General features: G+C 39.4%; 1 protein-coding gene across 5 annotated transcripts in view; it reads left to right on the top strand.

The window, feature by feature from the left end:
• piezo1 (piezo-type mechanosensitive ion channel component 1) overlaps positions 1 to 25,863 on the top strand; it is a 44,436-nt gene that overhangs the window by 3,333 nt on the left and 15,240 nt on the right. For 3 of the 5 annotated variants that reach the window (XM_055162776.1, XM_055162775.1, XM_055162772.1), the window contains exons 2-26: positions 7,566 to 7,661; positions 9,678 to 9,843; positions 10,013 to 10,154; positions 10,912 to 11,146; positions 11,734 to 11,947; positions 14,974 to 15,142; positions 15,269 to 15,376; positions 15,898 to 15,970; positions 16,155 to 16,258; positions 16,334 to 16,413; positions 16,487 to 16,667; positions 16,938 to 17,043; positions 17,356 to 17,537; positions 17,613 to 17,761; positions 18,492 to 18,650; positions 18,833 to 18,957; positions 19,053 to 19,219; positions 20,121 to 20,297; positions 21,509 to 21,634; positions 21,756 to 21,956; positions 22,034 to 22,238; positions 22,802 to 22,906; positions 22,977 to 23,133; positions 25,243 to 25,486; positions 25,589 to 25,685. In XM_055162776.1, the coding sequence (XP_055018751.1) occupies positions 7,566 to 7,661; positions 9,678 to 9,843; positions 10,013 to 10,154; positions 10,912 to 11,146; positions 11,734 to 11,947; positions 14,974 to 15,142; positions 15,269 to 15,376; positions 15,898 to 15,970; positions 16,155 to 16,258; positions 16,334 to 16,413; positions 16,487 to 16,667; positions 16,938 to 17,043; positions 17,356 to 17,537; positions 17,613 to 17,761; positions 18,492 to 18,650; positions 18,833 to 18,957; positions 19,053 to 19,219; positions 20,121 to 20,297; positions 21,509 to 21,634; positions 21,756 to 21,956; positions 22,034 to 22,238; positions 22,802 to 22,906; positions 22,977 to 23,133; positions 25,243 to 25,486; positions 25,589 to 25,685 (3,768 nt within the window). The remainder of the gene's footprint in view (positions 1 to 7,565; positions 7,662 to 9,677; positions 9,844 to 10,012; positions 10,155 to 10,911; positions 11,147 to 11,733; positions 11,948 to 14,973; positions 15,143 to 15,268; positions 15,377 to 15,897; positions 15,971 to 16,154; positions 16,259 to 16,333; positions 16,414 to 16,486; positions 16,668 to 16,937; positions 17,044 to 17,355; positions 17,538 to 17,612; positions 17,762 to 18,491; positions 18,651 to 18,832; positions 18,958 to 19,052; positions 19,220 to 20,120; positions 20,298 to 21,508; positions 21,635 to 21,755; positions 21,957 to 22,033; positions 22,239 to 22,801; positions 22,907 to 22,976; positions 23,134 to 25,242; positions 25,487 to 25,588; positions 25,686 to 25,863) is intronic. The other 2 variants (XM_055162773.1, XM_055162774.1) reach the window with 2 other exon arrangements.

The following is a 25,863-nucleotide window of genomic DNA, read 5'->3' as shown; positions in this document are numbered from 1 at the left end:
TTACACTCTTGGCTTAGGGGTAGAGTCTTGCAGGCACACTTAATCATAGTGTTTTCACTTCACGCATGTCACCGTTATAGTCACAACCATGTGTTTATTGCAATTTTTAAAAGTAAGAAGTACAAGTAATAGTATAGCAATGTAATGTGTGCACAGGCAAGATATGTGCTACAGTCTCCACTTTGTTATCATGGGAGCTCACTGTGTGTGTATGTGTGTATAGTAGTGGTGGGGGGGGGTTGTACGGAAACTGGGTGGGGGCCGTCCCGTGATCAACAGCACGTCTTTTCAATAACTCATCATTCTATCATCTGCTGTTTGATGCCCTGAAACAAGTATTGTAGATCAATGTTTGTTTTTTTAGCAGTTCTCTCAGTGGTTTGGACACGCCTATGTTTTGTGCTATGATAAAACATAATCAATAAAGCCCTTTGATTGTGGTAGAAGATTATCCACTGAAGACTTAACACAAGCTTTATTTTTCTCTTTAGAAATTCCTTGTCTATAGATGAACTGTAATCTAGAGCCTAAACTATTTGCTTATAAAACTTTAATTTAAAGTTTCTCTGTCAATGAAGTATCCTTTTGTTGGCCTGTCATGATTTGCTGAGCGATATGGTTACTGAAACTGAACGTGCTTGGATCCTTGTGGTGGGTATTGTGGTGTGGTATTTTGGTTATGTCATATTGCAACTCAGGAAGTCTGTTTAATTCAGCTCTTTGCTTAAATATGAACACTTCTCCCCACCCACCCCATCTACTGGTCAGCCTCTGTCTGTAATGACTCACATGTTAAATATTTGACCTTCCACAGCTCAAGGATCTACATTTTACCCAAAATAATACTGCACTTACTTGATACTTATTTTTTATACAAAGGGAAAGGTTTGATGATAATTTAGTAAAATAATAGTTTAGAAGAGAATAACATTTCCAACACATATTAATATTTATATTTATGTTACAATGTGGTATTTACCTAGACTAGGGATGCACCAATCCAGCCTTTCCAGTTCTGATACTGATTCAAATACTATTGATTTAAAGTATCCGCTGGTAGCTCATATCCACCGATACCAGTGCTGCAGTACAGCAACTAAAAGCTGCATTTATTTTCTTAAAACATAAATAAAATAAGGCAAACTGACTCAAATGTGTTGTATAACTGTTATTTATCCCACAAGTAATTGCTGAATAACTTTGTTTTGAGCCGACTACAACCAGTAAATAGTCTTATTACATTAATTTAGATGTCCAGCCAGGATATCTGCTGAACTGATATTTGGAAGCCGATATCTGATCCAGCAAATACAATATTGTTCATTACTAATTTACTGATCAATAAGTCAATATAGAACGTACTGTGACAAGCATATACGCTTGTCTCCAGTACCTGCCTGAAGGCAACAAGTAGCAGTGGCAAGGCCCGGGAGTTTCTGGAACTGGGAGTTTCTGGTAGTTGTGAATGTCCCTGAGACCTTTTTCACTCAGTGTGGAGGGGAAGCCAGTCTGCTGTAATGGGCATGTCATCTGATTTGGGCTTGAGAAGGATGGAAAAAATAAATAAAAATAATAATAATAATTAAGCTAAATCAAGTTTTTAAAATTCAGCCTATACTCCAGATAAAGTATAGTCAGGCTGGCACCACCTAGTGCCTCCGCTCAATTTCATTTCTCTCCAGCAACTAGGTCAGGAATCGGAATATACTAGATGCTTTGCAAAAACCAGGGAAGAGCCATATATTCTGTGTTGGCAACGATTCCCTACATCGAGGATTCAAAGCCGGAACAAAGAGAATGTTTGGTGAATTTTATCAAGGGGAAAAACATAGACCCCTTCTTCCTATGGGATATGAGAAAAGCTTAATATACAAATTCGTCCCATTAGCGGCGCATTACATATGTCACGACCAAATAATAGTGATTGGTAAAATTTTAAAAAGTACCCACCTACCATCGAGCGAATGAACTGTAGTGCTGTGAGGTCAGATGGTTTCCTTGAAGTGAAACCGGCTGATGAATCAGGCTAAATAAAGTAAACCTACATGTAAAGAATTTAATTAACCTTTCTGTTAGTTATATTGTTTTTCTTTTAGGCAGACAGCTTCATCAGTGAGACCTTGGTTCCTAGCTGTGAGCCATCCTCAGAACTGTCACCAGTCTTATGGTGGTATATCATATATCAGCTGTTGCTACTTCCTGAAGCGTGGTCAGCCTGATGGATCTGGTAGGTTGCTCAGACTCCTGCCGTGTGGTAGTCTTTAGAATATGGTGCCCCAGGTGTGTGGAAGGAGGAATGCTCCTTCATCACATTTGGTAGTGTCAGCGCCTTGCTTCCTTTATTTCAGTGGCCTCCTCTGTATCAGATCACTGCAAAAGAAAATAATCACATGATGGACTGGGACGAGGTATGGGCTGAAAGTTCAAACACGGGATCAGCTGATATAAGATATATGACATGTCACCACCAAGATCGGTGACAGCTCTGAGCTCACAGCTAGCAGCCAAACACATCAAGGTAAATGCAGCTCACTGAAAAAGTTGTGTGCCTAAAAGAAAATCAATATAACTATCCTAAATGTATCTGTATCTTTAGTTCACATTCACTTTACTTAATTATTTTGATCTCATAAACCTGACCACATATTAGGAATCGTAACAACACACATTAAACAACAATAATGAAATAAAAGGTTTTTACTCTTGTTGGGTCATGTTGCTGTCAGTAACTGTGAAAAATTGTTAAACTGTAATATTTCCTCTCAGTATAATCAAAACACTGAAATTTGATATTGTGGCATTCTTACCTCCGCGGGTCTGTTGGACACCATTCAGTAAACATTATCAGATCATGTCATCTTATATATACTGCATGGTGCTGTCTTGTTGCTGCTTTTGGAGTCTCTCAGCTAGTCTCATTGTATCTTTTAACTCCACTTGATATAGTTGTTGATCATGTTGTTCCATTTCTTCAAGGTCAGATGTGCTAGACAGGAAAGCTTTTATTGTGTCCTGTAGCTGAAGGAAATAACAAAGTAGTAAACTGGTTCTTTGTGCCACCCCGTCACACTGGTCTCTATTGACTCTGTTTGCATGGATACAGGTCTACTTCAGCACAAATAAGGCAAGTGTGAATTTTAGGGATTGAATTTAATTTCAGAAATTTGGCCATAGCTGTTCACTCCAGTAGCTACAATTGTGCTTTAAAATTCTCTTGGTATGATCATGGGCACTGTAATTACTGTAAATTCAAGGTTGGTTGCATGTTAGTAACCAGAAAATGCTCTCTCACTTACAGGTGTTACTTATAAGTAGCATTTGTCTTACATTAAAGTTAGTGAGACATCTAATGATTATGGTGCAGTGGCACAGCAGATGTTTGGAATGAAGAAGCCAGTGTCTGTGTGGAAAAGAGTGACTCAGATCTTACCTAAGTTTTCCATTTGACCTCTATTGCACACTAAAAATCTTCCTCAGGGGGAGCTGTCTCTTCTACTGGCTCACACCTCGTCTAACAAAACTGCGAAATGAAAGTGGGGGGAAAAGGGCTGCAAGATTAATCTGCATCATATTGAGATTTCAATTTCAGTGGTCGAAATTAGGAAAATGAAAATACTACAATTATTTACATCCTTTGCAAACAACAAATTATCCTATCATATTATCTAAAAACTGCTAATCCTGTCTACAGTATACTTGGCCTGCCATGATAACAAATTTTGAAGTTCAATATATTGCTGAAGTAAATACAGACGATAAACGATAATACTGGAACTAATTTATGCCACTGACACAAAAGCCCAAGAGCAGATTTAAACTACCAAAACTATTCTAAATCAATGTTATTAAAAAATCATGAGCTGCAATAAATAACTAGCAAAATGAAACACCTTAGTAGTTAGTTTGCATCTGTAATGAGTCATAAAAGCTATTAATTCAACTTTTATGGCTTAAATCTTATCATATAGCCAAAAAAATAACCAAAATAAGAAGAAAAAGAAGGCATACACATGAAAAATACTGAGCCCAAATAAATATTGTTTCAGCTTTCATATCGAGTTGATAGGAAAGTCAAGATATGGTGTATATAGTAATTATCATGACAGGTCTAGTCTACACCATTGCAGACATGTTCTGAAATGTATGTGAGTTCATATTTTATCTGTTCATATTTCATTCTCAAATATTAATGCTCCTGGACATTTTAAAATGTGAACTTTCAACAGAATCTATTAAATCATAAATCACACATTTAATTGTAATCGCAATGTTTGTCAGAAAAAACTTACCAACTATGTACAGAGCAATTTTGTGCACCTTTTACTGTACCTGGTCCATTTTAGTGTAATCTAGGCTTTGCTGATCTGTGGTTGCAATCTACCAATGTATTTCTGGCAGTGACATTTCACACATCTGAGTTTAAAACGCAAGTCTAGCTGTTCCCTGTGACCCTGCTCCTCCTCACTCTCCCCTTCACTCTCCCCTTTATTCCTCCAGACTTTGGTCATCTCCCCTCTCATTTCCCCCCTTAAGTCTTCCATGCAATGCCCAGTTTAACAGTGATGATTGTGTGCGGAGTTGTGTTTAATCATACTTAAAGCATTTATGTTACCAATATTAAAGGACCCATATTATGCTATTTTATATTATATGTTATAATGTTGTATCCTCATCAAAAACATACCTGGAGTTGTGTTTTGTTCCATGCACACATGTTTGACACAAACCCTGCATATTTTTGGCTGAATTATTCTCTCAAACAGAAAACACTGTGATTTCATGTGGTAATACAGGAAGTATTACCACATGACATCTTCACTGAAAGCATTAGGGCTATTTCAGTCCTGGAATTGCCAATCTCTACTGAACAAAACATAAAAGCTACTTGATAACTATCACTTCATGACATCACAAGGGTGAACAGAGCAATTTCAGCTTTAAAAATTTTGACAGATTCATTTTGAAGAATCACTCAAACATGTGTGCATAAAACAAAACAAGTCCAGCTATTTTGATTAGGTAAAACATTCCAACATGACTAAATGTTCACAAGAGTCAGTTTTATGTAATATGGGACCTTTAATAAAAGCCTATTCAGGAGCTAAAAACGTTACTGACACCTCCCACTATTCCATTTCATTTCCAAGCGCACATACGATCACACACAGAAAGTGAGAGAAAGGTAGAGGAGTGATAGTGCACAGCATACATGTAAGTTTAATTCAATAAAGCCTTGGGGGCTGCAGACAGAATATAGAGCGCTCCACTTCCCTTGCCTCTACAGCTCTACAGCTGGAGCAGACACACAGCCCATTATCATCTCTGCTGGAGTTTACTGCTGAAAATCACCTCACACATGCTTTTGTTTTCACATCCCCGGGTTTGCACGTTGTTTTAGGCCAACAGCAACTTGTAAAGTTCTTTTAACAAGTGTCAAATACAAATATTTTGGGCACTTAAGCTGGTATAAAGGTGCATTCTCCAGATCAGTGACTATGAGTGGATTACAGCAGTTCAGAGGATAAGAGGCAGACCTTTGGGACTGAATAGGACAGTGTGGACACATGCTTAGGAAGGTTGCCGTAAATTTTTTTTTTAGATTATATTGCTGAAAATATGTTAAATTGATGATAATCATCTGCTTCTTCAACATACTATATATAGTAGAGCCCGACCGATATATCGGCTGGCCGATATTTTTGGCCGATATGGGCACCTGGAGACATATCGGCTATCGGCTGATATGCTTGTTGATATGGGCCAATATTTCACGTGGGCATATTATACCTCTTTATAAAGCTTAGACTTTCAACATTATGTTCATTTAATCCAATTTACAGACAGATAAATGTCCTAATATGTGGCTCCACATCAGTATTTATCTGCGTCTGTGTCCGTACTGTCCCTGAACACACCCCCAGAGTCATGTCACTTCACTCACGTGCATTTGTTTACACCCGCATCGGTGCGCAACACTGAGATCATATTCTTTTTACAGACAATCGGTTTGAGTCTGGATTAAAAGGACTTTTATTAGTGCAGACTTGTGATGTGAGGAGGAGCCGGTGTGAGCGGTGAGTGTTGGAAATATGTTGACTTTGAAGCTAGTTTTGGTTATTTGTTATTAGCGATTAGTTGCTGTAGCTCCCGCACATAAACAGACTGTTTTCTATTGGCCTATTGTAAAGTGACTATATTGGCCGTATATTTGCTACTGGACCTGCATTGATATGTGAATGAGCTGTGAATAGACGTGTGAATGATCCACATTTATGCATATAATTAATTACCGCAATTAATATTTGGCTGCAGTTCAGCATAAAATGAATAAACCAAGACTAATCTTGGGCTCGAGTGAGGGAGAGACCGAGTCCCGACACTCAGTCCTGGTTCAGTTCTGGTTTAGTCCTGCTTGCAACAAAACAATCTCAAGAGTTGCTTGGGAGCCGAAAGAGCCAGTTGGTTTAGTGAGCCAAGCCAAAAGAGCCGGTTCTCCAAAAAAAAAAAAACTGGAATACCCATCACTAGTAGCTAGAATGTGATGCAAAAATGCCATTAGGCCAATCTACTGTATGTAAATATGACGTAAAGAGTCAGAATAACAATAAATGTTGCCTAAATAAACCCAATTTAGAATCCACTAGAGCCAAACCTAAGTTTTTTAAACAATTCAAGATTTACAGTGAATTTTTACATCACTAAATATATCGGCGATTATCGGCAGCGGCAACTCCCACTATATCGGTTTCATATCGGCCACAACAAAGTCCATATCGGTCGGGCTCTAATATATAGCTAAATTGACTGTCATAAGAAAAATAGACAAGACAACAAGAAGACACAATCTTATTCTGCAAAGCACTTTGAATTACTTTCTGTATGACTTGTGCTATACAAATAAACTTGCCTTGCCTTGCCAATTTTCAAACAATACATACAGTATTTCTTTTTGTGGTTTGTTTCACAGGTCATTAATTTTTTGTGCCACAAACAAGACAAATACATATCTCGCATTTCAGTGTATTTATCTGCGATCTGCTTTCTCCTATTTTAAGTACAAATATAAAAGAGGATATTTGTAAAGGTGGGAGTGATAACTGCAGCATGAATAATTCTTTGTGTGTCGAAGATCCTTCTTCTCCAGACTTTTAACAGGTGTATAGACAATATGTTGAATATAGTTTCTTATGAGAAATTATTGGCAAGATGATAATATAGACATTTTCCTGGGCACAAATTTTTGACTAAAGTGCCTATGACAGGTTTGACTGCTCATTTTGCTAGAACACAGTTGAGATCATTGTGTTTAATATTTTGGCAAAAATATTCACACTTGTTTTTCCAATTTGGCCATTTTAGTTTTGAAATTATGATTTTATGTCATGCGTATACTGTAGGTAACCTCTCAAATTGTGTTAGCCCTTCGGTCCAGATATGGTAATGTCAAAACAATGTGCTGCTGTCTATTAAATGTTAAAAGTTATTAAACAAAATAAAAACTTGAATTACAAAAAAAAGATGATATTTGTACCCATGATCATATTTTGTTCATTTTGTGTCTGCAGCCTGCCTGTTTCGCTACAATGTTCTGTCTCTGGTTTACTTCCTGTACCTGCTGCTCTTGCCATGGTTCCTTTGTCCCAACAAGCACACCATCAAAGGTACGATTTGACACACATGCACGCACGCACGCACACACACACACACGCACGCACACACACACACACACACACACACACGCACGCACACACACACACACACACACACGCTCAAACAGGCACTGGAGGTATGTGGCATCTAAATCAGCAGATCCGGTGCCAATTAAAAGCATAGGTAAAATAAATGGTAGAAGCCCAAGTTGGTGAGAAGAGGCATGAGGCTGGAGTTCTAATACAGGAGAAGTTTATTTACTGGACCCAGCAGCTGGAGACATGAACCCCCAGGACATTGTGATAGTGCTGTTCATTCCAGCCTAATACAGTCCAGTCTGGCTGTACTTCAGTTGTAGGGAGTATTATACCTTTGATGATGTAAGCCAAGCTGGCAGGAGCTGGCAGTGGGTGCCCTTGGTTCAGAACAGGAATGGAATTTCTCTAACAATAGGGTTAAAGGAGTCACACTTGAAAGGTGCACAAGGTAATTTTTCAGGAAGAGGACTCTACCAGGAGATCTTATCATTTTGCTTGGAATGAACCACCCTAGGCTATGACATAAAATCTGTCTCCATGGGAATTTGTAGGTGATGCCACCAGGTTAAATGTTTTTGATCTTTATAAAAGTGCTGTAATTGAATCAGTGCAGAAGAGTTACTTATGTTTAATGCCATACTATGGAAAAGTCTAGGCAAAACCTAATTATCTCTATGGAGACAAGAAGGTTGTGGATTTAGTAAAATTCTAAACAGTATTATCTTAACCAACAATTCAGTAAGCTCTCTGATGCACTGTTGAGTTCCACTGATAATACGTAGGAGTATTTACTACACACATGCTAACTACATTTTACTGTGTTTTTGTTAATAATATTTTGAAATGACAACATTCTGGTTCAGTCAAATGTTTAGCAGAGCAGTGAAACAAAGAGAAAAGCAGGGGGCAGGGGATATTTCCCATGTGGAAAATCCAATGCTCTGCCAACACAAGCGCACACATGCTAGCACTCACACAGAAGGAATCACTGGTGTTTTCCCGCTTAATGGAAGTGTCGCCTAACTGAAGACATTTTTATTCACTGAAGCATGAAGTATTATAGAATATTTCATGTATTATGTTAGTCATAGTAATGAATCATACTTAACCACCATGGGAATACTGTGGATGGAAGTCCCATGTTCATCAGTCTCCGTCTACTGCAGTAGTTCCTCCTGGATGCCTACCTGGACAGGTGTTCAAGGCACGTCCCACCAGGAGGAGACCTCGGGGAAGACCCAGGACATGCTGGAGGGACTATATCTCCTGGCTGGCCTGGGAATGCCTCAGGATCCCCCCGGAAGAGCTGGAGGAAGTGTGTATGGAAGGGGATGTCTGGGTCTCCCTGCTCAGACTGCTGCCTCCACGAACCAGCCCCGGACAAAGTGAAAGAAAATGAATGGACAGATTAGAGTTGTATTTAGATGGTTCCTTGTATTGTATTGTCCTGCATTTTCTGCAGTATGGGAAAAAGGTGGCTTGGTCTCTTCAGATGGGTGGGGAGTCCCTTCACTAAGTGAAGAAGTTAAAGTGTCTCAGGGTCATCACCTATGGTCATGAATGTTAGGTAATGAGTTTAAGTTTCCTCGCACCCTGAGCGCACCCTTAGAGATAGTGTGAGATGCTCAATCACATGGGAAGAGCTCAGAGTAGATCCGCTGCTCGTCCACATTAAGCAAAGCCAGCTGTTTGGGGATCCTTGCTCAGACTGTTGCCTTCGTGACCCAACCCCAAATAAAGTAGAAGATAATGGATTATGGATGTCCTGCATTTGAGGCTTGAGTGATCATAAAATGTCTGTTTTCTTCTATTCCCTATCCAGTCTACTGTGCTACTTTAAATTCTTTGAAAAATGTGTATCTAATGTGTGTAAAGTGTAATGTAGCTATTTTTCAAAATTTAGATTTTTTTTAATGAAAATCTGTGACTTGCTATGATCAAGGGTCTGATTTCTTATCCAATTCAAGTGGATGTCCCTCTCGTCCACAGGCCACACAGGGCGTTTCATCTCAGCGGTGTTTTGCACGGGCCTCCTATTTGTTCTGGCTCATGTTTGCTTCCAGACTGTGTTGTTCACCTACCCACCTCTGGACACGGCCCTGGGGGACAATTGCTCACAATGGGACACAGTCAGCCGCCAGATTGGCCTATCCAGGTACCCAGCCCTCTGAGTCAGCGCATGAAACACAAATGCACCACTCAACAGGCCAACAATCCATCATAAGGCACAAACTGTATCTGTTATGTATTCTTTCCAATAATATAGTGTTAGGGTAGGTGTATGTGATACATTAACAGCTGTTGTGTCCTATATGGGTGTGCAGGTTGCCCCTGGATGAGCCCTGGACTGTGGCCCGGCTGCTCTGTCCTGACCTGGCTGTGTGTCTGGTTGCCTTGGTAACCAGCATCCTGTGTCATCGCCTGGTGAAGAACAGGCAGATGGTGGCCGCTGCTAACATTACATCTGTGAGTCGCACCATGCATCTCAGGGCAACTCACTACATTATATGGCAAAAACATGTGTAGGTGTCAGTAACAAAATGTCTAGCTATTTTCTTCTCAAAACATGGGGACTAAAGAAATTATATATCTAAAGGAACACAATTTCCTCACTACATGAAAAAGACTAAATTAATTACGGTGGTACCAGGGGAGAGTGTGCTACATCTGGATGCACCAATAATAATTTACTCAAAACATTTATACAGTACACATTTCCTCAGTCTGCCACTGTTTATGCAGCAAACCTAAAATAGCTGTACAAATCACACAGATTTTTTATCATTTTGTGGAACAACATGAAACACAAGTCAGTATAGAGATGTTCAAGTCACTATAAAGATGTCCAAGTCCCTAGAGAGATATGCAAGTCCTTTGAGAGATGCCCAAGTGGTTAGATGGAGATGACTGGATCAGATTAGTGAAAGGACACCATTTTGGAGCAAGTCTCTGTAAATGATAAATCTGTATATGCGCCAAGAATATAAGATATCCTCCACCTGCTCTTTTACAACTATCTGATTCTGCTATTAGAGGAATGTTTTCTTAGTGTCTGATGACCACTATGTCTCACTATTTCTGTAGAAATTAAACATTATGTCACAAGTTTAGCCAAACTTCATCTGTTTGTTTTTAGGAAGGTAGTTTCTTTGATAATAGGCCCGGCCATTGTTTACGGAAGTGAGTACCTCTTAATGTTTGACTCCAAAATGTTATGCTTCAGCTGGATCATCTAAACGACAGCCAATCAGATGCGGAGGACAGTGAGGTAGAGGAGGCTGAGGAGGGGCTGTCAGAGGATGAAGACCATCAGGACAGGTCTGTTGCAGAGGACCAGGAGGAGGAGGTGTCTGCTGGAACCCGAGCTAAGCAGCTAGCTGAGAAGCTCAAATCAACAGCCTGCAGAGTGCTTCGAGACCTTGGCCGTATCCTGGCCATCAGCCTGCTGGCTTTAGCTGGTACTGCACCCTCATACAAAAGCGCATTCACTTAGACTAGTTTCTAAATTAGGAAGGGGTCTTGTCATTACACTGTTCATGTGTTGTTGACAGGCAAAGTGGGAATGTTAATTTGGGGCAGGTGTTCCCCTTAACAACTTTAACTTCTTGTCTATTCTAGTGTGTGGTCATGCCCTGGGCAAACTGTCCACAATATGCCACATTGAACTATTTACATAGAGAACTACAGATGAGAAAATCTAAAAATATAGTCAGGCTGCCAATGCTTACATTGGAACTAAAACAATGCCAAAAAGGATTAATGAAACATGCGTGAGTTAATTTTCTATCTCCACTTCTTTAATTCTGAAGCAGTAACACAACCTAATACTTTTAAGTACAATAAATTGGAGTTTATGAGTTTCTTTTCATTGTTATAGTACAAATTGACTTAATATATCTTTCTTGAGTAGGTCATAAGACTATTGCTATTTATTTTATTTTTTTTAAGGTCATTAGGTGCTGTATGTTGTTTGTACTCTATTTAAGTAAACTGCACTTGTGTCTATATATACAGAACACATCCTTATAGCTTGTGTTTGTTCCAGGTATTACGCTGCCCTCGGCCTTTTCAGCCATCTACTTCCTCCTCTTCATCGGGGTGTGCACATGGTGGGCCTGCCATCTTCCCATCAGCCACTTGGGCTTTAACGCACTGTGTGTCATGGTGGGCTTCTTCACTGCTGGTCACATGGTGTGTCTCTACGTGTACCAGAGTTCACTGTCCCAGGCTGTCTTCCCCCCCGCCAGTCTGTGGGCCCGGTATGTTTCACTCATGTTTACACTGAGGGTCAGAGGTCAGTTCACACCTGTCCTGAATATGTAATTTCTATAGTAACAACCGTGCCAATAGTCCTGGGTTACACCTACTCTAACTTACACTAACTTTCATGTTGCAGTATCAGCACATGCACAGTGACAGATCTTTTACTGATACTTTGCAGCTGATGCTATCAACATTCCCTGGGGGTGTGATGCTAACTGTAAGAACTGCTCTATCTGATTCGTTAGACTTTCATCTTTTGTTGAAAATCAAACACCTAATAAGCTTGTACTGATCACAGCCTCCAGAAAATGTGTTGCTTAAATACATTATGTATTTTGTCATGACTTTTCAGACAATCTTAAAACTGATGGACATTGCACCAGTACACATATATGCAGAACACCCCCAGCGTGATGTCACTGGAAAGTATCAATATACAATAAAGACAACTTGCTGCTTCTGTTATTTTATGGTTATTGTTTAGGTATGGAATCATTTAATGGGTCAGTATTAACAGTTTGGATTAAGTGTTGTGTTAGTTAAAATCCTTTACAAACATGTAATAATACTAATACTAATACTAATACTAATACTAATAATGATAATGATAATAATAATAATAATAATCTGTTCTCCCCCATAAAAGTGAAGCCATTAATTGAATTTGCACAAATCCCAAAAGATTATCAAAAATGCTAAGACTATGTTATCTCAACAGGTTCGTTTTTGAACCACATATTTATTGATTAGAGCACTGAGACAGTGCTCTGAGCTCAGACATACTGATCATGCTTTACTGCCTTGTGCTTACTAAGGGAGTGTCCTGAAGTTTCACAGAAATCACATCCTCTTTTTTTCTACTTTTCTTTTGCCAAACACAAACTTAAAGTCTACCAATCAAGTGTAAAGCCATTTGTCCATTTGCTCTCCTATTGTGTGGTTTTTCATTGCTTTGTAAAGTATAGACAGGGTGTTGTATGCAGCAGTCCATAACTCAGTGACAGTTATGACTTATCATATCATGGCATATATAGCAATTTCTTAAACCCATTATTTTTGTAAAATTTGGAGGTGAGTGCAGTTTTTGCACTTTTTTTAGTGTAAGCCCTGATTTGACTTATGTTCAGATTTGTATTCTTTGTGTGTGAAGCTAGTTTATTGAAGATTCTTTGAATTAGAGAGGATTTGTTATTTTAAACACCATTTTCTCTTCTAGTAAGACTGCTTAGATATGGTAGAGTAGTGTTTTCACAGTTTACATAATATTTAGTACAGATTGCACTCACATGGGAGGGTTCAGGAATGTGTTAAATGTACCAGGATTCTTCCACCTCCCATATGCATGTCTGTTATCTCACCGCACAATAGTACTACTACTACTACTACTACTACTACTAATAATAATAATAATAATAATAATAATAATAATAATAATAATAATAATAATGATAATAAGACAAACAAACTCATCCTATTTGGTCCTTGAGGTTGAGTGGCATATACCCATCACATCCTCTTATTTGCCCCCCATTCTGAAGTCTGATCTTAACCTGTGACCCCTGAGTGAGTCAACAGTGACGAGAACATGGCCTTTACTGCTTCTTCTGTCTAAGGCAATAGTGTTGTCACAATTGTTTTCTATGGGCGTATACTAGCCTGTGTCATCCTATACTTGTTCTGACACAGCTCAAGATCATTCTAAAGCTATTCAGGAAAGGCTTCTTGTCTTGTGTCTTTTTTAGTATAAATACTTTAAATGAGTATCTAGTTTCAATACTAAATCCAAACTTCAATACTAATATAAAAATAGATACTATAATCGATCAGTATCTGATTTTTTTATTTGACAACCTTATAAAGCAAAGACAAAAACTATATGACTAAGCTGTTACTAACTATTACTAATGGTGACACAATATGAGGTTTCCTCGGTAGAACAATTATAAATAGCGCTCTAGATGCTAGTTTAGTTGTCTTCATAAATTAGTTGCAAAATTGCTGAGTCTATATTGGACATACTGAATTTCATAGAGCAATACTGATTACTGAGTGACAAGTAATGCCTTGTATTCACTTACCTTTTATTGATTCTGATTATTTTTATACACAGATATGGTTTCTGTAGCTTTTACAGCTGCCCCACTTCATTTAGACTTAACTGAGTTAAGCCAACTCTGGCAGGTCCAGCGAAGTAGGAGGTCTACTTGGACTAGGGGGCCTGTGGGGTTAATGCTGAGGTGACATAGCCTAAATAGCTCTGTCACTTGCTGCTAATACCTGGACATGGATACAATTACTAAGACCTTTTCCTGCTCATAGAAATATGGCAAAAAGATCAAAAAGCAGGATAAAAGTGAACAATAGTCTGGATCAGATTTGAGTTTCTCTGATGTAGTTGATGGACAGGTCTGCTCAGCACTGCCACCTGTAGGCTGAGTTCATGTCAAAGACGGATGACTCTGCTGGTCGTCCAAAACTGAAACTCTATCTGCTGTGGTTGAGTCTGCCCCATGCAGCACTGTGGAGAAGTGCCCAGAGGGACATCTTAAAGACACTTGGGTTCAACTATTTAGATGTTGTCAGTCTATTGATCCTGTTAGATCTCAAAATAAAATTATCTGACAGCCTATAACATTCTGACCCTGCTCAAGTTTACTGTGCGAAATGTAATATTAGATATGCTAGTCCAGTAATTATAATGTCTGGTAAACATATCGTATCACTTAACTTACAGGCTTTGGAAAGCACTTGCAAATTAAGTCATTCAAAGTCACTGCTCTGCATCTGTGGTTGGGTTGTGAGTTAGGCCAAGCTGAGACCATTTGCGGCAATACTGACTTTCTTTTAAGCTAAATATGAGAAAGCAGGTATCCAGTGATACAAATAATAATTAAACTTCAGTAAAGTCATAGCATTTGATGTATGCCTTAACCCTATCAGAGAATGTAGTGTAGTGTTTACCAATGGATATGTTCAAGATTATAAAGACAGATACTAATTGCTGGGCTCTGTGTTGGAGCAGACTGTTCGGCTTGAAGGACATCATCATATCTGGAAACTGTTCCTCCCCGTTTGAACTCAGCCTGAATTCAAACCATGACTGGCCTGTGTATGCCAACCCAGGGGTCCTCTTCCTGCTTTATGTCACCATCACCACAGTTCTCAAGAGTGGCTACATTGGAGCGTCTAAGGTTTGTGGCATCTACTGTAGTCTCTCATATTATATAATACAGTGAATGCAGACCCTTGTTTTGTGAACTGTTTAAACTGTTGTGAATGAAAGATGATTTTGTCCTCTCATACTCTGTGTGGAGCAGGAGGAAGAGCAGAAAACGGACAGGGGGGCAGAGTCTCCAGGAGATGAGGAGATGGTGGAGTTCACAACGTGGAGAGAACCCAGGGATGACTGCAGAGATGATACTCAGGTACAGAGAGTGCTACTGTGTGCTCTGGGTGATGTGCCTAAAGGAGTCTGTGCCCTGGAATTACCTCTGCTCTTTATTATACCATTAACCAGTGTTCAGCAAACAATGCTTTTGTGTTATAAGTATTTCAAAATTGTATCTGCAATATTGAGCAACGAGCAGATCTTACATACTTGCTTAGAAATGCATGAACATAAAAACCAGTAGGTGATGTCATTCTACATTCTACAAGCTTGTACTGTGAGATTCTGAGAAATTTAAATAAGAGAAAAAGCCCTACATGTTTGTTCACGCTCTGGCAACTCATCATATCACCAACACACCCTGGGAAGGACACAGAAGTGAAACAGTATCAAGAGCTTACGCAATGGACTTAAATTCAAATGGCCCAAACTCACAGATTTCCTTGTATTTCTTTGTCTTTCTTTTTGAATGAGACCATGCTTTAATTTTATCACGCCTTTCAGTGTTGAATGCACTCAGATTAACTAATTGACATGTCATTCATGGCATTCTTTCAGCTCATGCTTTTGTCCATGGGAAATGAAGGACCCAAAGAAGTTGCACTGGCCTCAGAGGAGAACACAGAACTGGGTATGCGTTCAGGATCCCAACACAATACTAAAAGAAGTGAAATAGACACTGATCAGTATCACTTTAATTGCTATATCTGAGAAACTTGTTTTTGTACAACAAACAAAAACTTTTGGATAAAAAGAAATACTAAAGTGTCCTTAGTTATCGTTATGCATATTATACTATATTACACTACTTTTAGGTACCGAAGTTGCCCCCAGTGGTGGAAAGAGTGAGAGCCCATTCTTTTTGCTGGGGAGGGTGGTGATGCAGCAGAGCTATGTGTGTGCTCTCATAGCCATGATGGTAAGAAAAACATGAATTGTAGTTAGAATATAAACAATAAATTGTATCAGAAACTTGTACTGTATGTGCACATAGGTGTGGAGCATCACCTACCACAGCTGGCTCACCTTTGTGCTGTTGCTTTGGGCTTGTCTCATCTGGATCTTACGAGCCAGGTCTAGTATAAGAAAGACTTGAGCAGAGCTTGAATTGATCTGATATTGCTAACTTTTCCTCCCTTTGATTCAGACGTCATGCAGCCACCCTGTGCTCCCCATTCATCCTGCTCTATGGGCTGGCCCTGTGCTGTCTGCAGTATGTCTGGGGCATGGAGCTCCAGCCCGAACTGCCCTCCACTGTAGGCAATATGAGCCTCCGGCAGTTGGGTCTAGAGCGGGCACATTTCCCCTGTCTAAGGCTGGGGGCTCTGGTGAGGCCACAGTTGGACTATAACACTGACACAAAGTTCCCCCGTACCATACAGTGATCACAATTTGTACGAAAAAAATAAGGCAATCCATAAAATATGGCTTGATCATAATAAGCAATTTTCATCACACCTATGTTGTTTGCCAGTTTAAATGTTTATGTTTAATACATTACATATTATACTTGATATAATTTCCACTTTCAATGAACTCATCACATGTTATTGTAAAAGTTGGACATAACAGCCCACTGTTTCCCTCTGCCCGCTCAGCTCCTGTTCACGCTGACCTTCTGGCTGCTGTTGCGACAGTCAGTGAAGGAAAACTTCAGCCGGAAAAGGAACATGACGGCCCCTCTACAGGAAGTCACCACAGGAGGTTTGAACCTGCACAAATACACACTGTATCATTTTGAATAGAAAGAAAAAAAATCTCTAGCTACAATAAAACAATAACATGTTCAGAGAATGAATGCCATGTGGCAGATGGCAGATGTGGCAAAATGTTACACAGTGCTCCTTAAATCCATCATTTACATACATAGTTACATTTACATGTACATTTTTACAATTGCAAAGGTTTATTTGTTTACTCTCTTTCACACTTGCACATGATCGAAACAGAAAATATATATTATTATTAGTTTGTTCACAGAAATAAGTTCTTAGTGTTTATTTGTGTTTCCATCAGAAGATGGTGGTGGCAATGAGTCAGTCCTGAAAGTATTGGGAGGCATGGTCATGTGCTGTTACGCCAAATACTGGATCTATGTGTGCGGGGGTATGTTCATCATGGTGTCCTTCGCTGGAAAACTGGTGGGCTACAAGATCGTGTACATGCTGCTGTTTCTGCTCTGCCTCTGTCTCTATCAGGTACAGGTGTTTTGGATGTTTTGGTGCCCCTGACATTTAGTGCATTTTAGGTTAACTTGTGCCATGCTGCCACAGGTTTACTACTCCCTCTGGAGGCGGCTGCTGAAGATCTTCTGGTGGCTTGTGGTCGCATACACCATGCTGGTGCTGATTGCTATCTACACTTATCAGTTTGAGGACTTTCCTGGCTACTGGATGCACTTCACAGGGTTCACAGAGGAACAGTACGTGCCCAAGTGCTCACCCATATTTAATAATAACAAATTTTGTATAGCACTTTTTTGGACACCCAAAGATACTTTACAGAGCATTACTCATTCACTCCATACCTGGTGGTGATAAGCTACTACTGTAGCCACAGCTGCCCTGGGGCAGACTGACAGAAGCAAGGCTGCCAATTCACACACACACACACACACACACACACACACAACACACACCAATTCATACTAGGCAATGAGGATGAAGTGCCTTGCTTAGGGACACAACAGCAGTTTTTACAACTGGCGCCCCCCCGTGGCACCTTATTTTCTCCCATCCAAGTACTAACCAGGCCCAGCCCTGCTTAGCTTCTGAGATCTAATGGGATCAGGCTTTGACAAGCCGGAACGGCCACATGAATATTTTAATAGATCCTCGGTGCCCACTCTAGTTTTTACACATTATAACAACCACATTATAGAATTATTTTATTACTAATTATAACTATGTTATTCATTACTTACTTTGTAAGTAAGTTAGTTTATTTGTTCAGTCAGTACATATAGTGAAAAAGGAAGACTGAAAAGGTATAGGCTGAAGTTTAACACTTAATTTTCTTATGTCCATCATCACATTAGCATAACAGGTGTGTGTTTCTGTTGTTGTTTTTGGGCCTAATTGATTATACTCATATAATTTTGTCATCATTTTGATTGATATTTGGCTCACACAGTATATTTGTGATTGGTCCAGGCTGGCAGCAGTGGGTTTGGAGACCTTTGCCCTTTCAGAACTCTTCAGCAGTATCCTCATCCCAGGCTTCTTCCTGTTGGCCTGTATTCTTCAGCTGCACTATTTCCACACACCCTTCATGAAGATCACTGACCTGGAGAATGTCACCCCCAAGCGCAGGTAACAGGCCTCAGTGGGCTTTATTTGAACTCACTACATTTCACAATCCAACCAAACCAGCTCCTTGTTGACAATGAAGAAGTTAAATTAAGTATTTGAATGCTGTTGGCCAGGTTCAAAATGGAAAAAGTTTGATCAATATTGATCATATGAATATTATATCTTGTTTTGTATATTTTCAGAAAAAACACTGAGACAACTGGAGCCTGTTGCGCAGAGGGAGGAGGAGGAGGCTTTGAAGAAGATGACGAGAACCTGGAAATTGAGTCTGAAGGTACAAAGGGAACATCTAATATCAGTGTTGCTGGTAATTGAATATTTTGATTTATGAAGAGAGAAGTGCCATTGTTTATGTCTGAAAGATTTTATAGATTGCATATTTCTGTACCTTCTCTCTTCCAGCGGCTTTGACACCCAGTAAATGGGGCTTAGTCATGGACAGACTGCTGGTGCTCTCCAGGAAATTCTCTGATACCCTCACCAAAATCCAGGATTTTCTGTGGCGTCTTCTGGAGTTGCACATCATCAAAATGGTGGCCTTCTTCTCTGTCTGGGTGTCTCTGGAAGAGGTATGACATATCACAGAGCAAATACGAGCTGCATTGTAAGTCTAGGTAAGGGTCCTATATTACACAAAAGTTACTTTTGTGAGCTTTTAGCCATTTTATAATGTTGTTACTTCATCAAACCATACCTGGAGTTGTGTTTTGTTTCATTCACATATATCTGAGTAATCCTTTATTATTAGTATGTCTTCATCTCCAGTGCTCTGTTCCACCTTGTAATGTTTTCAAATGAACAGCTACCTTTTTCCTTTAGTTCAGTAAAGACATCATCCAAATTATTCTAGTGAAGGTGTACGGTGTTTAAAAACACAATAGATCATTACTTGTATTACCACTGTGATATCACAAGGTGGAAAAGAGTGTTTTCTGTGTGAGAGAAGAACTCAGTCTAAATATGCAAATTGATTATGTTAAACATGTGAGAATGAAATAAAAGCAAAACACCACTTCAGGTATGTTTTTGACAAGGAAACAAGATCATAACAGATCAGAAAATTGCTAAATATGGGCCCTTTAAAACTTCTATGGTCTATGTAGTTTGCCTTCAGACTGTATGATTGCATGATATCACATGACTATCAGTAGAGGTAATTTTGTAAATCTGTGGTTAGAATAGAAAACTTTAAAATCCAACTCCAAGTAATGTGGCTGTATTTATTAAAGACATACTAAAAGGACAGTACTTACTATAATCATACCATTCACAAAACGGTGGTAGCAACAGCCAGACAGAAAGAGACACTTGCTTGTATGGTATAGTTGTGTTGTCTAATTATCTTATTCTGACAGAAATACAGGCTATAAAGGTTACAGACAAATAAAACATAAGCTCAGCGACTCCTCCCTTCTCCCCCATATGGTTGCTTTATTAAACTATGACTGAAATGTGAGCATGTGTTTCCAGCCGTCTGTCATGAACCTGGTGCTGGTGGTGTTCTGGTCCCTGGCCATGCCTTACAGCCGCTTCAGGGCCATGGCCTCGTGCCTGTCCACGGTCTGGGTATGCGTCATCATCATGTGCAAGATGTTATACCAGCTTAGTGTGGTCAACCCCATTGAGTACTCCAGCAACTGCACCCTGGTAAAACTCATGTATCATTTATGTATGTATGTATGTGTGTGTACATAGAAGGTATAATTTAAGTGAATTATAAAACCAGCAATTACTAATGCTTCCCAAACAGACTTGTGTTCCTAACAATGCCTATATACAGTCATGGACAATCATCACTGAAATAACTTGAAACTGATAAAAGCAATAATAAATAAAAATGTACTGAAAATTGCCCAATGAAAATCAAACATTGCTTTTCACCTGTGGTTCAACAGAATTATTAGAAATACAAAATAATGAAACTGGCCTGGACAAAAATGATGGTACCCTTAACTTAATATTTTGTTGCAAACTCTGCAAACAAATGATTTCTCTAACTGTCAATGAGACTTTTGCACTGGTCAACTGGTATTTTGACCTACTTCTCATGAGCAAACTGCTCTAGTTGTCTCAGGTTTGAAGGATGCCTTATCCAGACAGCATCTTTCAGCTGCTTCCACAGATGTTCAGTAAGATTGAGATCTGGGTTAACAGAAGACCACTCCAGAACAGTCCAATGTTTTGTTCTTAGCCATTCTTGTGTGTTTTTAGCAGTGTTTTTTGGGTCATTATGCTGTTGGAAGTCCCATGACCTATGACTGAGACCAAGCTTTCTGACACTAGTCAACACATTTCGTTCCTATATATATATGTCTGTGTGTGTATATGTATATATATATATATATATATATATATATATATATATATATATATATATATATATATATATATATATATATATATGTTATAATGCTATTACCTCATGTCCTCATGTCAAAAACATACCTGGAATTGTGTTCACACATGTTTCAGTAATCCTTTATTATTAGTATGTCTACATCTCCAAAGCTTAAAATGCTCTGTTGCACCTTTTAATTTTTGCTCAATAGAGATAGACAATTCCAGGGCTGAAATCATCTAAATGTGTATAAAAACATAGTGGGGCACTTTCTGTATTACCACATGACATCACAAGGTGAGTTTTCTGTTTTCTGTTTTAGAGAAGAACATAGCCTAAATATACAGAGTTTGTTTGGTAAACATGTGTGAATAAAACAAAACATAACACCAGGTGTGTTGTTGTTGTTGTTATAACATAGATCTGAAAATAGCGTAATATGTGCCCTTTAAGTGGTGAAATGTTTTAAACTTTTGTCAGTGTTCTTTGTGTAAGAATACTTTCTTGTTTTCACTTTCAGCCCTTGACCAATGAGACCAATCTGTTAGCAGAGGAAATGTTAAACTCTACTCTTTACAAAGAGCCGGTAGACCCCGCCAGGTGGTTTGGGATCAGGAAAGAGGCGACTGTTCTGGGCTACAGCAAGGTACTTCTGTCTGTGGTTCAATTCATTTAAACAATTTTTAATTTAAACAACAATACAGTTGAAAGGGAAAACTGACATTTAATTCTTACTTCCATCTCTGATTGGCTGTTTTTTTTTTCAGAATCACCTTATTGTTTTGATGCTGCTAGTTTTTGAGGCCACTGTCTACCGCCACCAAACTCACCACTACAAACAGCTGCAATGTTCTCCTCCAACCATCGCAGCTCTGTTCCCCAGTGCTACACGTGACACACTGGACCAGGGCCTGATTCCATGCATCAAATACCTGCTCAACTACACCTTCTACAAGTTTGGGCTGGAGGTTGTCATCACAGCCCGCTGTCTTCTATACTGTTCTCCTTGACTTTGCTTATGATACACTCTGCTCATTTTCCTTAGATCTGCTTCCTGATGACAGTGAATGTGATTGGCCAGCGCATGAACTTTCTGGTGATTATTCATGGGTGCTGGTTGGTAGCCATCTTGGTGAGACGGCGACGAGCAACCATTGCTCAGATATGGCCCAGATACTGTCTCTTCTTGTCCATCTTCATGATCTACCAGTACTTATTGTGTGTTGGGATGCCCCCTGCTTTATGTTTGGGTGAGTTGTATCCCCTAGTATTCGTGTTGTTACACTAAATATTTCAATGTGAAAGTAATTTTACTTGAAGACAGTTAAGATCATTATATTGAAGATTTTTGCAAAAGCATTCACACTCATTTTCCTAATTCTGCCATTTTTAGGTTGAAAATTTTACTTCCTAGTTGGAAATTGTGATATCACACTAGAGAATTCCACAACTGTACCTAGCAAAACTCCTCTAAAGTCACAAAAATTATCTGAAAAGTACAATTATGAGAAAACACCTTTATTTTGTTGAAATCATGTTTAAAGTATCCCAGAAATTAGTTTCTTTTGTGTGTGTAAAATGTACCTAGTGTGATGTCATAAAAATATTTTAGAACTCTCTGCTTCCTGTAATTTTCAACCAATTTTTCAACTTTACTTCACAAATTGCTTCTTGATTGGTGTAAAATTTAATTTAATTTATATTTACAGTAGTTATAATCCCACCAAATGAAGTCAAAATTCTTTTAAAAAATCTGTCATACGCACTTTAAACAAATTCAGTCCTCAATGGTCATGGTGTTGATGGTCTTCAGACTACCCTTGGAGATGGAATACTCCAGTGCTCATGAACTCTGCTCTGATCAAATGGATCTACCTGCCAGACTTCTACACCATTCCCAACTCAAGGAACCTCATGGGTGGGTCTCTGATAAGCGTGTTCTTGAATGCTCTGGTGTGTTTTTATCTGACAGTGATGTCTCTTCACAGCTGACTTTGTGCTGCTCATGTGTGCATCGCAGCAGTGGAAGGTCTTTGAGTGTGAGCGTGTGGAGGAGTGGATGGTCTTGGCTGGGGAGAACACAGATGATCCAGACCCCATGGAAGGGCGCCTGTTCAACCCAGCACCTAACTTTGTGAACTGCAGGTCCCTATGTCTACACATCTCTCTCCTTCCCTCTTGACAGATTGTGTGTTCTATGTATTACTTAGATTAGATTACTTAGGCAGTAACTCACACATCACAATAATTCTAATAACAAAGCTCAAAAATATAATAATAATTGTATTAATTAATCGGCTCATCTGACCGTCATTCATGCACACTCTATTTTCTTAATAAGCAATGTGGGTGAAGTGTTTTGCCTAACGACACACCGCCCCACTGTGGCACCTAAATTTCCCAGAGGTCTCCCATCCAAGTACTAACTAGCAGTGTTGTGCATGAACGAGTTCAAAAGAACGCGTTCATTGAACACGTTCATTTTTCAGTGAACTTTGAACTGAACGCAACACTTTTATAAATCAAGAACTTGAACGTGAATTTGTTCAAATTATGTGTGATGAACGACGTACGTCACTGTTGGAGTTCAGTTAAACATCGGAATTTGACGAGTGACGATCTGCTCGCACTTCACCTCGCGAAACCACAGCCGCGTGTCAACGCGAAGGCGACTCCACCGGCAGCTTTAACGGAACGTACGGGCTCTTGTGTCTCTCAATGAGAAGTCAATCAAACTTGACTGGGCGCGTTTAGCTGCTTGTATTTACCTTCTGTACAGACTGACCACGGCAAACGCAAGGATTTCAAAAGTAAATTTCAAAGCACTAATTAACAGTGTATGTGGATCTGGGCTCTTTCACATGATCCACAACTGCCCAGGGAGCACAATGTGCTGATGGTAAATGCACAAATACAACAATAGATTCATGCTCTCTGTGGATTTTGACGGAGACACGCGCCTCAGCTCGTGTAGAGCGTCAAAAAATAGGATGGATCCTATTTTCTGAAATCTACACGCACAGGACGTGCTGCTCCGCGCGCGTATTATTTTACTTGGTACATATGTCAGTAACGCGCGTCACAATGCTTTTTTAACCTGGATTGAAATGGTGGGTTTTTCGTTTTTCTTCATACAAATTTGCCAAAATCACCGCGATATCAGCAGCGGTGAAACGCCGGAGGTGCGCCTGCGTAGACCGTGATCCTGAGCGAAAGGACCGACGCAGAAGTCCGCGCTCCACCGAGATAAACGCAGCTGACGCCCGAGCGCACTCGGGGTTCACTCAGGGGCGGTGCTAGATTCCAAGTTCTAGTCCAGGATTAGTCCTGGTTTGGTCCTGGTTTAGTCTTGGTTTAGTCCTGGTTTAGTCCTGGTTCAGTTCTGGTTTAGACCTGGTTTAGTCCTGGTTCAGTTCTGGTTTAGACCTGATTCAGTCCTGGTTTAGACCTGGTTCAATTCTGGTTCAGTCCTGGTTTAGTCTTGGTTTAGACCTGGTTCAATTTTGGTTCAGTCCTGTTTTAGTCTTGGTTTATTCCTGGTTTAGACCTGGTTCAGTCCTGTTTCAGTTCTTTTTTAGTCCTGGTTCAGTTCTGGTTTAGACCTGGTTCAGTCCTGATTTAGACCTGGTTTAGTCTAAAATAAATGCAGCCTTTCATTTACAGATCTCACCTAAATATAAAATGAACTGAACTTTGAACTAGTTCAAAATTAAAATTGTGAACTATGAACGTGAACTATTAATTTTGAACAAGTGTGAACTGAACTTGGAACTAGTTCATGAAAAGTGTGAACTTGCACAACACTGCTAACTAGGCCTGCTTTGCTTAGCTTCTGAGTTCTGAGGAGATCAGGCTTTGACAAGCCGGTATGGCCACATACTACTACTATACATAATAAATTCAAAATAAGTAGCAAAATTAGCAAGAGACTCCTGTCAAATCAGGCATAATTATAAAATGTATGTATGTATGTATATATGTATGTATGTATGTATGTATGTAAGTGAGTAATAATAAAATGTAGTAATATAGTAATACAAATATATCTCAGCTATATACAGGAGGTTGTAAGAAGAAACAGTGCAAAGATGAAATAATGATTGACATGACAGAGGGTTATCTATTACACAAGGGTGACTTTTTGTACAGTTGTACAGAGTTTGATACGAATGTAGCCCTGTATCTCTCCCTTTTTGAGTGAAGCTGTAGGAGCCTGTTGGAGAATAAACTCTTCTGTCTGTATGTGTCTTACAGGAGTTACCTGGACATGGCCAAAGTGCTGGTGTTCCGGTACTTCTTTTGGTTTGTTCTGGCTGTGGTGTTCATCACTGGAGCCACCCGGATATCAGCTTTTGGACTGGGTTATCTTTTAGCCTGTTTCTTTTTCCTTCTCTTTGGAACTAAGTTGCTGCTGAAGCCATCAAAGACTCGTCTAGTATTGTGGGATTGCCTCATAATTTATAATGTTGCAGTCATTATATCCAAAAACATGCTCTCAGTGAGTACCATGTAAATACTGTCTATTATGATTTGGCTGTAGCTTTGTACATTGTTATTGTACTGTAAATGCTGTTGTACTGACACGAGTTGTCTGTGGTAGATTCTGGCCTGTGTGTTCGTCTTTGAGATGCAGAAAGGCTTTTGTTGGGTTATTCAGCTCTTCAGTCTCGTCTGTACAGTTAAAGGCTACTATGACCGTAAGTCCTACAGCTTGTCTCATACACAAAATCACATTATCTAGTATCTTTATCTCATTATCTGTAAGTATCTTTATTCATTGCTTGTATTCACTACTAAATATATATTTCTAACACTTGTTACAAGCATTTGTCAAAGTATGTTTTATTCTGCCATCTTTTCACAAATCAATGCAAA

Source organism: Boleophthalmus pectinirostris, unplaced genomic scaffold (genome assembly GCF_026225935.1).
Source record: "Boleophthalmus pectinirostris isolate CB_2022bp ecotype Guang Dong unplaced genomic scaffold, ASM2622593v1 HiC_scaffold_5, whole genome shotgun sequence".
Lineage (NCBI taxonomy): Eukaryota > Metazoa > Chordata > Actinopteri > Gobiiformes > Gobiidae > Boleophthalmus > Boleophthalmus pectinirostris.
Note: the sequence above shows the minus strand (reverse complement) of the source record. Positions and strands in the feature narration are given on the sequence as shown.